Raw genomic sequence first — 12,371 nt, forward strand, 5'->3', positions numbered from 1 at the left:
AGTTGTCCTATTGACGAGCTTCCCAATTAAAATTAAAATGCAATCTAAGATTGAAAACTAACTTTTTGTTCATTTTTTTTTTATTTAAAGAAATTCATAGAATTTTGTGTTATCTCTTGAGTAGTGATTTCTTATGAAAAGAGAAAGATGAAGTTCAAAATAATCTTGATTTTCAAATTGAATGTAACAGAATAAGATATCACGAGATATCTGATAATATAATAAAATATTTATACTATCAATCAAATTTCAAATGTCATAAATGTTTTTTAGATTCAAAAATTCACGTATCCATTGAGCGTTCTTCCTATGAAAAAATAAAATTATAATTATTTTAATTTAAAAATAATTATAAACTTATAAAAAAGTAATTGAAGCCTTGATGCAAAGTGTGTCACAAACAATTTGACATAACTAAATGTGAAAAATCTAACATGGAAAGTCAGGCGTAAAAAATGTGTTAACAGGTAACACGAGTCCTCAAAAAGATAAACTATTTTTCTAGCCTTAACCTATGTCATTTTGTAGGTGATAGGTTTAGCTAATTGATCAGGGCTGAGAAATATAACGTTCAAGTCCCTAATTATTGTGTATCTAACAAATTTACCACATAAAATTCGTTAATTACGTCGATTAACATATAAATCATCACATGTCGAAAATCGGTCCAAATTGAAGACCTAGAACTAAACCCAAACAGGTAAAATCCTATTTTTTAAGGTTAAGTTTGGTTGAAATTTTGATTAAAGAATAAAGATATTTTGGTAAAGATGAAGGGTATTTTGATAAAGATGAAGAATATTTTGGTAATCTTATTTTATTTTTTAAGGTTAAGTTTGATTGAAAATTTGATTAAAGATGAAGGGTATTTTGAAATATGAGGGTTAACCCATGCATCCCGCCAAAAGTTACCTAACTTGGCCCAACCAGGACTCTACCCGATTTTAGAAGCTCAATCTCGGGTTGAGCTTGGGTTAATGAGCTCTAACCTGATGGTCAGGTTGAGTTGAGCTTGAGTTGAGGGTTTTACAACTTGGGTTGAGCCTGGGTTAACTGTCCAACCTGCCCAGGTTGCAATCCTACTTGGTGGTCATGGTTGATCTGTGCTCACCATTCTAGAATTTTGCATCAAAGTTTCAAGGCCAAGCCTAGAACTAGGCAGTCAAGTTTAAGCTATTTTTGGCTGGTTTGTGTTCAATATTGAAGTAATTCGTTTGGATAGGAATCAAGAGCAACATTGGCCTAATTGTTGGATTGGAATCAACAATGACTATGATACCATGATAAATAAACAATTCTTTTATTATTAGATCTCTAGTTACACAAAAACATAATTGAGTTTACACATAAAATACTCGAAAAATTGTAAAAATTCTAATTTATCTAGTTTATTTTAATTCAGTCTAATCTTTATCTAAATCTTCACGAGAAAATGATTCAATGTTATAATAGAAATATTATTAGAATATTCCAAAAACATATATTTCAAGTAAATTCGTCAATTTTATAATTGTGGAGTCGTGTTTTGTGATCATCTCAAGATTCTTGTTCGTCCGATCGGACGATATTCAACTCCTCGAGATCTTCCCTATTTCTTGTTCCACAAAGCCTTCAATACCTAAGTTAGTTCTAGAGAAAATTCAACAGGGTTTTAGTGTAGAGAAATTGCATACCTTTATGTGTGGGTCCTTCTTTATTTATAGAGAGTGAGTTGCTATTTTACACGTTTTCCTTCCTTATCCCTTTGTAAGAGTCATTTCTAATTCAATTGTCTAAATCCCGAAATCCTAGGGATTAGAATCCTTTCCATTTATGAAACTCTATTTCCCCGACCTTCGTCCGAGCCTCCTCCCTCGATGAACCACCCGAGCGACTTCACACACACACATGTCAGGTGAATATACCCTGTGAATCCTCTCATTCCTTAGTGACACATGTCGTTATCTCATGGGTTGGAGAATTTATACCTCCATAATAATCAATGAATTCACTGGTATATCTTCAAATTCATAGCTATTAGAAGTGACGAACTCACGAGTGATTTCATAGGTTAAAAAAAGAGTCATGATTTTCTAACTCTCCTTTAACAAATTCCACTAACTCTACTGATGTGGCAAGTGCAAGAATCATAAATGTTTCATCGGGATACACAATTGCAATCCACATAATACATGTACAATTGTGTATCCCGAGGTTCTTGCACATGCAGCGTGGATGAGTTAGTCTGTCGAAGTGAGTTAGAAAATCAGCACTCTTTCTTTATTTTAAATTGGAGAATAATAAATAAAAGTTAGGGTGCCAATAGAAGGTCTTTAAAACTAATATCATCGTCAATTTATAAGGATTTTACTAAATTACCTTTTTAAAAACGTTATTTGCTTTACGTCTGTGCAGTTGTAAAATGAGCACGTACGCGAGAGAGATGTCGGTGCAATACACACCACATATGCCACGATAGGAATCATTTCTGACCCTAATATTAATAATTGGGCAATACACAGCACATGTGATTGTAAAATAATTGATTGCTTTAGTTTCCCCACCAAACCAATAATAGATTCTAATCTTTCATTCCTGTTCTGTTGACTTTCACCCTTCACCCTCATTGGTTGAAATTTTGATTAAAGAAGAAAGATACATGTACAATTGTGTATCCCAAGGATTAGAATAATTTCCATCCATAAAATATTGATTCCCCGGTTTCGTCTAAACCCCCTCCCTCGATGAACCACCCGAGCAATTGCACACACACACACACACATGTCAAACGAATGTATCCTGTGAACCCTCGCATTCCTTAGTGACACATGTCGTTATCTCATGGGTTGAAGAATTTATACCTCCAAAATAATCAATGAATTCGTATGTATATCTCCGGATTCATAGATATTAGAAGTGACGAACCCATAAAAAATCAGCGCACTCTTTATTTTAAATTAGAGGGAAATAAATAAAAGTTAGAGTGCCAATAGAAGTTTTTTAAACCTAATATTATCAATTTATAAGGATTTTACTAAATTACCCCTTTAAAAGCGTTATTTGCTTTACCTATGTCTCTCACGCAATATCGACCCTTCGATGAATCTAGACACAAAAGATCAGTTTTGATTAGTACCACGGAACTACCAACATTCAAATGATTAGTTCTCTGATTGATGTATTAGAAGTTTGTGATCATGACCACGACAAATACATTATTTTTAATCTGAATTTTTCCATGAAATCTAAAAGATCTTATTGTTAGATTGCTGATTTGGTAATCTATATGAGCCCAACGATCATTAGTAAAATTTAAAATCTTACTAAGTTAATCATGATAGCATGATTAATAAAATAAGATTTATTTCAGTAGCAAACTTACGAACTAAGGAGTTTTTGTAATAAAATTGCTACAAATAAGTTTGATCGGTAAATCTCTCAAATCAAAATTTACTTATCTCGTATAGAGAGTAAATCCAATCTTTGGTGGCTGTTTTACCTACCTCAGTGGTGTTAGTAAAAAAAAGTAAAGAGATGTCGGTGGAATGGTACTTTCAAGCATCTTTCACACGTCCCTTTCAAAAAAAAAAAAAAAAAAAAAAAGGAAAACTGTGCTAATATTACAATTCAATTTTTAAAATTATATCTTAATATTACAAAATATTATAAGAGTCATTCACAATTTTAATAATTATTTTATAATTATGATTAGGTTTAAATAAAATCTCAAATTTTAAAAATAAAAAAATCCATTAAAAAAATAAAAGGATGATTTTGCATTTTGCGCGTTGAGTCGGGTACACAATTCATTTTAATTTCTAAAACATGCTTTTATCATTTTTATAATCTATGAAATTGAGAATTTGTTAATTTTAATATTTTATGAATTTGTGGATGTAAAAGTGAATTCATTGATTATAAAAGGGATAAATTCACTCAAAATACATGTTTTTGAAATTAAAATGGGTATTGAAATTGGAATTTGGATAAAAGTTGTGAACGTTTTAAGAAAAATTCTTTATTTTAAATTAAGATTTGATAAGTAAAAGTTGGAGTGCCAATAACAACTCTCATGAAGAGAGATGATGATCGCTTTACTAGAAATAATTCAAATAAATAAGGAAAATGTCGGAAAGACGCGAACAAACCCACAAGCGTGACAAAATTGATGTGGTGGCGCCCATTTAACCGTAGATTGTTTTTACTCGTATCTTGTGGAAAAACATCTACGGTAATGTGAATGACACCATGAGTTTTTGTCAGCTTTGTGTTGCCTTTATATAATAATAGTCAAAAAAGCATCGTAAGCTAGCTGTCTAGCACTGCACACGACAGTGGAATCATTGTTTTAGTCTCCCACCAAACCAATAATAGATTCTAATATTTCATTGTTAGACTGTTGACTTTCACCCTTCATCCTCATTGCTTGCTTCATCTTCATCAATTTGCTTCAACCTTCTATCTCATTTCCAAGTATGGCGTACGCTCTCGTTTCCACTGTTTTGACGGAATTGGGATCCGTCATCCTTGAAGAGGCGAAGAAAGAGGTGAAACTGGTGTTGGGTACCCCTCAAGAAGTTGAAAAGCTTACTTGCACACTCAAACATATTCAAGCCGTACTCACAGATGCAGAGGAGGAACAAGTAAAAAAGGAAACGGTGAAGCTTTGGTTAGAAAATCTCAAAGACGTGCTCTACGACATGGAAGATGTGTTGGACGAATGGCGCATTGAAATTCACAGATCGGAAAATGAAGAGGAAGTTGGCGTATTAGAGGAGGTATGCTCCTATTTGTTTTCTCTTTGCAATTGCAATTGGAATTGCTTCAGTCAAGTTTCTTTACGTCGTGGCATCGGCCATAAGATAAAAGAAATAAGGGACAAACTAGATGATATTGCAAAGGAGAAGGACCAGTTCCAGTTTACTACTACTACTATTGCGGAACCACCAACATTTCGAATGACTAGCTCTCTGATTGATGAATTAGATGTATGCGGTCGTGACCAGGACAAAGATATTATACTAAGCAAATTGTTGAGCGAGAGTAGTCGGCTAGAAACAAGTAATGTACCAACTGTCATCTCTATATGTGGACCTGGGGGATATGGGAAGACCACTCTTGCCCAAATGGTCTTCAATGATGATAAGGTGAATAACCATTTCGAGAAGAGAATGTGGGTGTGTGTATCTGATCCTTTCGATTTAACAAGGCTTGCCAAAGCGATCATTGAAGCTGCTCGTGAGGACGCCCCTAATTCCATTGAGTGGGAACCTTTGCATCAAAAATTATATACATCTGTCATGGGAAAGCGGTTTCTACTCGTGCTGGATGACGTGTGGACTGAGAAGCACACCGACTGGAGTCCATTGAAGCTAGCTTTCAAGGCTGGTGCACAAGGAAGTAGAATTGTCGTTACTACGCGCAGTAAGAAAGTTGCATCGATGGTGGATTCGGCCTACACTCATGATCTGGGGAAATTGTCCGAGGAGAAATGTTTGGAATTGTTTGAACGTATTGCTTTTCACGGGTGGACCAACGAAGAGCGTGAGAAAGTAGAAGATATCGGCGTGGACATGGTAAAAAAGTGCAAGGGTGTGCCTCTTTTCATCAAGGCTTTGGGAGGTCTCATGTTCTTCAAAAAAACCAGATCAGAGTGGAAACAAGTCTTGGAAAATGATGCATGGGAATTACAAGATGTTGAAAAAGAAGTTTTACCTGTTCTCTTGTTGAGTTATTATGCATTGCCCTCAGATGTGAAACGTTGCTTCATGTATTGCGCTGTCTTTCCAAAAGATCATCAGATGGGAAAGGATGAGTTAATTAAGTTGTGGATGGCGCAGGGTCTTCTTAACTCCACGAGAAGTACAGAATGGGAAGTAGTGGGCGCTGAATATTTCAATGAACTACTGATGCGCTCATTTTTCCAAAACATGAAACTAGATGACGATGGAAACATAATTTACTGCAAGATGCATGATCTTATTCATGATTTTGCCCAATTTCTGACGAAGACTGAATGCTTTATCATGGATGATAATAACACAGAATTCAACAACAATAGCAAGAAGGTCCGCCATTTAAACGATACAAGGTTTACAGATTTAAGTTCCATCCTTCCTTCCATTTACGAGGCAAAGAATCTACGCACTCTCATCATTAATGGACAATATTCAGACGAATCACACTCTGTTCCAGCTCCTTCTAATTTGTTTTGTCAATTGACATGTCTAAGAGAACTATCTTTGCGCGATCACCCTGTAGAAGAACTGCCAAATGAGGTTGAGAAGTTGATACATCTTAGATACCTTGACTTGTCTTGGACAAGGTTGAAGGAATTGCCTGAAACAATGTGCAGATTGTATAATTTGCAGACATTGAAACTCAATTATTGTGACAGGCTATGTAAACTACCTCAAGGGATTAGGAAAATGATTAAGCTGAGGCATCTCGAAATTGAAAAAACTGATGAACTAAGATACCTACCTCAAGGAATTGGTAGATTAAGCTCCCTTCGAACATTGTGTAAGTTCATTGTTGGCGATGATACTAGGGGAGGTGGATGCAAAATTGGAGAATTAAAAGATCTCAACCACCTCCAAGGGGATCTAGAAATATCTGGGTTGGAAAGAGTGGCGGATGTAAATGAGGCTAATGAAGCAGAATTGAAGAATAAGCAACATCTTCGTGGTCTAGGTTTGAGCTTCAAGGTTTGTGATTTGGAAAATGTGGGAGAAAGCGAGATAGAGAGGATTGAGGGTTTGCTGGAAGGCCTCCAACCACATCGAAACTTGGTGGAATTGCGAATAAAAGGTTACTTTGGTTCTAAGTTTCCTAGGTGGATGGTGGATTTGATATTGTCCAATCTTCATGTTATTAAATTAAATGATTGCAAGAAATGTGTGCAATTTCCTACTTTTGGGAAATTTCAATTTCTTCAAAAACTCAAAATAGAAAACATGGATGAGGTTAAATTCATGGGCCAGGTGTTTGGCCGAATTGCAGGTAGTGATGGTCTTCCGATTTTTCCGCCAAGATTGAAAGAACTTCATATTAGTGATATGGTTAACTTGGAAGAATGGGATTTGAGGGTAGAAGATGGAGTGATTATGCCATGTCTCAGAGAATTATCCCTTTGGAGATGTCCAAAGTTACAGGTTTTGCCAGCTCTTGGAAATTTACCAGTCCTTGAAGGCCTCTGGATAGAAGGAATGAAATCGGTGAAACGTGTAGGTGTTGAGTTTTTAGGAATTAATGTGGATGTTGATGATGATGGTACAAAAAGAGGTGGTGGAGAATCAAGAGTTGTGGTAGCATTCCCACAGTTGAAGGAACTTAGTTTTTGGGATATGAATGAGTTGGAGGAGTGGGATTTGAGGGTAGAAGATGGAGTGATTATGCCATGTCTCAGATACTTATACCTTCGGAGCTGTCCAAAGTTACAGGTTTTGCCAGCTCTTGGAAATTTACCAGTCCTTGAAAGCCTTGATATAAAAGAAATGAAATCGGTGAAACGTGTAGGTGTTGAGTTTTTAGGAATTAATGTGGATGTTGATGATGATGGTACAAAAAGAGGTGGTGGAGAATCAAGAGTTGTGGTAGCATTCCCACAGTTGAAGGAACTTACTTTGTGGAGTATGGATGAGTTGGAGGAGTGGGAGATGTTGACAAGGGAAGAAGAAGAAGAAGAAGAACATGCTGCTGGAAGTGGAGGAGGAAGAGATATAATCATCATCATGCCACTTCTCCACACATTATCAATTTCTCATTGCCCCAAGTTAAAGGAGCTGCCTCACTACATATTCCCTGCTTCACTAAGGAAACTGATCATTGAATTTTGCCCAAAATTGAGTTGGACACCATGCCTTCCTCCACTCCTTGAAGAGTTGGAATTAATGGGGGATGTAGGTGTTCTTTCAATGTCATTGCCAACCAACCAAGTTAACAACAGCAACAACAATCTCAAGTCTCTATCTATTATATTTTCACCACATTCGTCACTCCCTGAAGGTTTGGCTCATCTTACATCGCTCCAAAGCTTGTCAATCGTTTACTCTGATTCCTTGATGTGCATGTCTGAGGAGCTGAAACAACTCACCTCGCTTCAACACTTGAAAATTATTGGGTGCTCTGTTTTGGGAGCACGTTGCCAAAAGGAGGTAGGAGAGGACTGGAGCATCATATCACACATCCCCAACATCAAGATCGACAAGATCGACGTAAGAGGAGAGTAATGAGGGACTTTAATATTTGAGACACGTATGCATCACGACTCCACCGAGATCTGAGAGAGAGAGGTAAAGTTCGTTTTTAATTAAGATTGATTTTACTTTTGAATTTTGAATTTTGAATTAGGAAGAGAAACACCTCCACTCCTAATTGGCTCTCATCATCACATCACAGCACATCACATACCAACGGTTCAGATGATGGGAGAATACAAATAGATTCCCAATACAACACACAAATATTTCGAATTTATTTGAGGCTCTCATCATCACATCACATGCTAACGGTTCTGATGATGGGACAAGTTATTTTAAATCAATATTCAAATTTGGTAAGATACTTATCCAACAAAAATATTATGTATAATCAAATAACAAGACCGAGTTGACTCAATCGAGTTTAAAGTTAACTCGATAATTTTATAACTAATGCTAAAACCAACTCTCTTTTTGACATTTTACAAGGTTTCAATCAAACAATGGAATTCATATTCCCATCAAGTAATTCTTATTCTCTTGAAAACGAATTTTATATAATGAAATAGAACCTATGGAATTAGTAGGTGACCGATCTATGATCTGTTGAGAATTTTGTAGCATAAGGGACATTGGCTAATAGTTAAAGTGAGGACTTCTCTATGTTTAGTAGTTTAAACCTTTAAAATGTTTTTGTATAGTTTTTATAATATGTCATTAACAGTGATAAAAAAAATATATTTGTTTTGTCCAGGATAAAGAACAAATTAAAAGGTTCTGAATTTTATGGAAGATATTCCTAAAGAAGTAGCAGTTGAGGTTCATGGCTATCATCGTGTTCAAGACTCACCTATGATATTTGATATGTAGTTTGTATTATTATTTTGAATAACATTGCGTCATTTGATTTGTTATGTTTGTGTCTTGTATTTTTATTAGTGGTAATCGACTATAAATCAATTAAGAGAGAATAAACAGATTTAGCTTGTGATTTTTTCCAATATTTTTGTAACTTTTTCCCTATGGACGGCTTTGAAATCTTGTATGTCCTCATTGAAGATTTCCTTTAGTTGGAACTCAATATTAAGAAGATAAAATAAGTAGAGCATGATTTCGAATATTTGGTCATATTGAATGAATGATTAAGTTTGAAAACACATAGTATAAACGTGGAGTGGCATGTTTAATAACCCGAGTTATTTTGGACGAGTCATCTCATGTTTTACGAAAGAAATCATAAAACTCGAATTACAACTATTCATTAAAATATCTATATAGAATTGATTATAATTTTTTTTTATTAAAATAAATAAAATTTAGATTATACAAAATAGTTATTTTAATTAAAAAATTAAAATTAAAATCTCAGTAGACTTGGCTGAGTTTCTCTGTGTCGATTGACATTTTCAAAGTATCATCTGAATTCTAATTTGTTTCATGAGATGGTGTGAAGTCTGAGACACGGTGTAAATCCATCTCGGTGGTGAACAATGCCTAGATGACTTTGTCTCCAATGAAATTTGAAACCATGGATAAACCTCAACTCGGCTAGTTAAGTCAAACGTGAATACAAATTTAATAATGTTTAAAAGTATTTAAAATAATTAAAAATTCATAATAATAATAATAATTTGAAAAATAGTTTCCTTAACAACTTAGTTAGATTTTAAGTCTTACTAAGGGTCGTTTTGCTCAAATCAATGGGCTTGATCCATGATTTTTAAAATAGACAACAACTAGACTTCCACGAACTCCCAAATTTAAAATTAAAATTCAACGATAAAAATTAATTTTTTTATAATTTTTTTTTTCGAAGTTCATAGAATTTTATCCTCTACATTGGCACGAGGTGAGGCTAACAACCCTGAAATCTTACAAAGTTGGTAAGGCTAGGCAGACTCTAATAACTCAAAAAAAATTAAGAAAAACACTTTCCTCACTACTTAGAGCTTAAATGGATTTCTACAGTCTTGATAATCTGACTCCCCACCTGGCATACTCAAAATACTCTGTTGATGTGGCATGTACTAGAACCATAGATTTTATGTCTCAGACTACACATCCCCATAAATATGTGCAGTTGTGTATCCCGAGAAAAACAAATCTATGATTCTAGCACATGCCACATCTACCACATTTGGAGAGTATTTTGAGTATGCCACAAGGGGGAGCAAGAAAATCATTACTTTTTCTACATTGGTAATCTAACACTACAGTCCTCTAGATTTCATGGAAAAACTTAGATAAAAAAATATAAAATCAACAAAATTATTTATTTTAAAATTAAAATTCAACTAATCCCATATAAACGACTCTTAGTAAGTTTTGAAATCTTACTAAATTAGTAAGGATAGCCTTACTAAAAAATTAAGAGCCGTAATAATCAGACTGTCCTTTTCACGTGGCATACACAAAATACTCCCCTTTTTCACGTGGCATACACAAAATACTCCCCTGACATGACATGTGTTAGAACCATAGATTGTATACCTCGGGATACACATCCCTAAAAATAAAACAGTGAACATTAATTAATTAATTTTTTTGTTAATATATAGAATTTTCTCTCTACAAACCCTGTGACATCGGATCATGTATTTGGATTCGACAAGAAGAGATAAACGACCCTTAGTAATTTTTGAAATCTTACTAAATTAGTAAGGATAGTCTTACTAAAAAAAATTAAATATTACCAGGTCGATTCTATCACGACCAGTCCGACTTCTATCACAACTAGAACTGTCTAAAAATATTAAAAAATAAAAATAAAAATAGAAAATTAGAATTATAATGGAAAAAAGGAGTTCATCAGTTTCCCAATAGAGAGAGAGTTTGCTTGAAGAAGCCATGGATAGTCATAATGATGAGTTTACTCGCGTTTCAAGTTTGGATTTGAATGTTACATACAAAGAACACGCTGAGAAGCCATTTTTACAAACCGAAGCCAAAGCGAAGATCGTAGTTAGTGTTAAAAGGAAGTATCAATGGGTAGAAACCACATTTGAAGATGCTGCAGTGATCAAAACATTTCCAATCAATTTTCCCAATATTTTGATCCGTTGTGATGATGAACTGATCTATCATCTCTTTGTTGATCTTTATCTCTCAAATCTTATTCCTATGGACTATTGGAATACCTTCAGCGAAATTGTATCCGATTTTGCTAAAAAAAACTGCATTGTGTGCCACAGAAAAACTTTATAAAGACATAGACATCTTAGTAGAGATAGAAGTTCTAACTAGTACTACTTTCCATGACGTTAACGTTGGAGACGTAGAATACAAAAGAGTGCAACAAATTGTGAGAGAATTGACAGAATTGATTGGAACTAATGAACAAAGTGTGATTCCTGCATTAAAATCTTCCGTTGAGACGTTAGAGACGAAGAAATTCGAGAAAGCGGACGAGTCGTGGGAAGAGATGTGCTGCACCATATATGCTTAGATGAGTTGGTGGTGGGTGTTGATGTTACAAGTATGCTATGCTCCCATTTGTTTCATAGAGGTTGCATCATCAAGTGGTTGGAAAAGAGATACACATGCCCTACTTGTCGTTTTGGGATGCCTATTTGATTATTATTTGTTTTGATTCATTTTTAGTTTCCATGTATTATATAATTTCAATAATAAATAAATGTTTGTTTCCATGTATTGGTATTGGGCCGATTTTGATTCCAAGGACCTCATACCTGAAACCGAAATCGATAAGAACCAGAACTGAGATTTTATTTAGGTTCATGTTTTGGGTACATGTGAAATCAACCCAAAACTGACCCATTGACATCCCTAGTTTGGGAATTCAATTAATTGCTTCAACAACAATATTCTACTGCTAAGGATGAGAAGGGTGGAACAAGAAAGAAGAAAATCCAACAAAGATTTTGCATTTTAAAATAAGCTACAGGTATAGGACCCACCTAAGATACAGTCACAATGTGAGAAAAAAAAAAACCCTAAACTTGACAGCCCAAGGCCATCGAATTTTATAAAATTTCAACGGATCAAAGCATCAAATTTTTCATTGTCAAATATATTTTTTCGACGGAACAAAACCATCAAATTAACAGAGGATGGCAAAAATTTGATGGCCCTAGGCTGTCGAATTGGGGAACATAAAAACTTTCAAGAGTCATGGGCCGTCAAAATTCAATTTCTAAAATTTGTGGACTTTGACCAGTCAAATTCTCGTGT

At 34.7% G+C, this 12,371-nt stretch overlaps 2 protein-coding genes across 3 annotated transcripts in view; both read left to right on the forward strand.

The window, feature by feature from the left end:
• LOC147388588 (disease resistance protein RGA2-like) overlaps positions 1-8,835 on the forward strand; it is a 67,780-nt gene extending 58,945 nt beyond the window's left edge. Inside the window, exon 2 of the mRNA XM_086417518.1 lies at positions 8,380-8,835. The gene's annotated coding sequence lies outside the window, so the exon portion shown is untranslated. The remainder of the gene's footprint in view (positions 1-8,379) is intronic.
• On the forward strand, positions 4,335-9,203 carry LOC147388590 (disease resistance protein RGA2-like). Of its 2 annotated transcripts, XM_086417516.1 has the most exons (3): positions 4,617-4,757; positions 4,966-8,273; positions 8,935-9,203. In XM_086417516.1, the coding sequence occupies exon 2, from the start codon at positions 5,106-5,108 to the stop codon at positions 8,208-8,210; it is 3,105 nt and encodes a 1,034-aa protein (XP_086273642.1). In that variant the 5' UTR covers positions 4,617-4,757; positions 4,966-5,105; the 3' UTR covers positions 8,211-8,273; positions 8,935-9,203. The 2 variants fall into 2 exon arrangements, with proteins under 2 accessions (XP_086273641.1, XP_086273642.1); XM_086417515.1 differs by having other exon boundaries at positions 4,335-8,273.
• The last annotated feature ends 3,168 nt before the right edge of the window (positions 9,204-12,371 follow it).

This window comes from Akebia trifoliata, chromosome 12 (genome assembly GCF_017979445.1).
Source record: "Akebia trifoliata isolate Shusen 1 chromosome 12, ASM1797944v1, whole genome shotgun sequence".
In the NCBI taxonomy this organism is placed as follows: Eukaryota; Viridiplantae; Streptophyta; class Magnoliopsida; order Ranunculales; family Lardizabalaceae; genus Akebia; species Akebia trifoliata.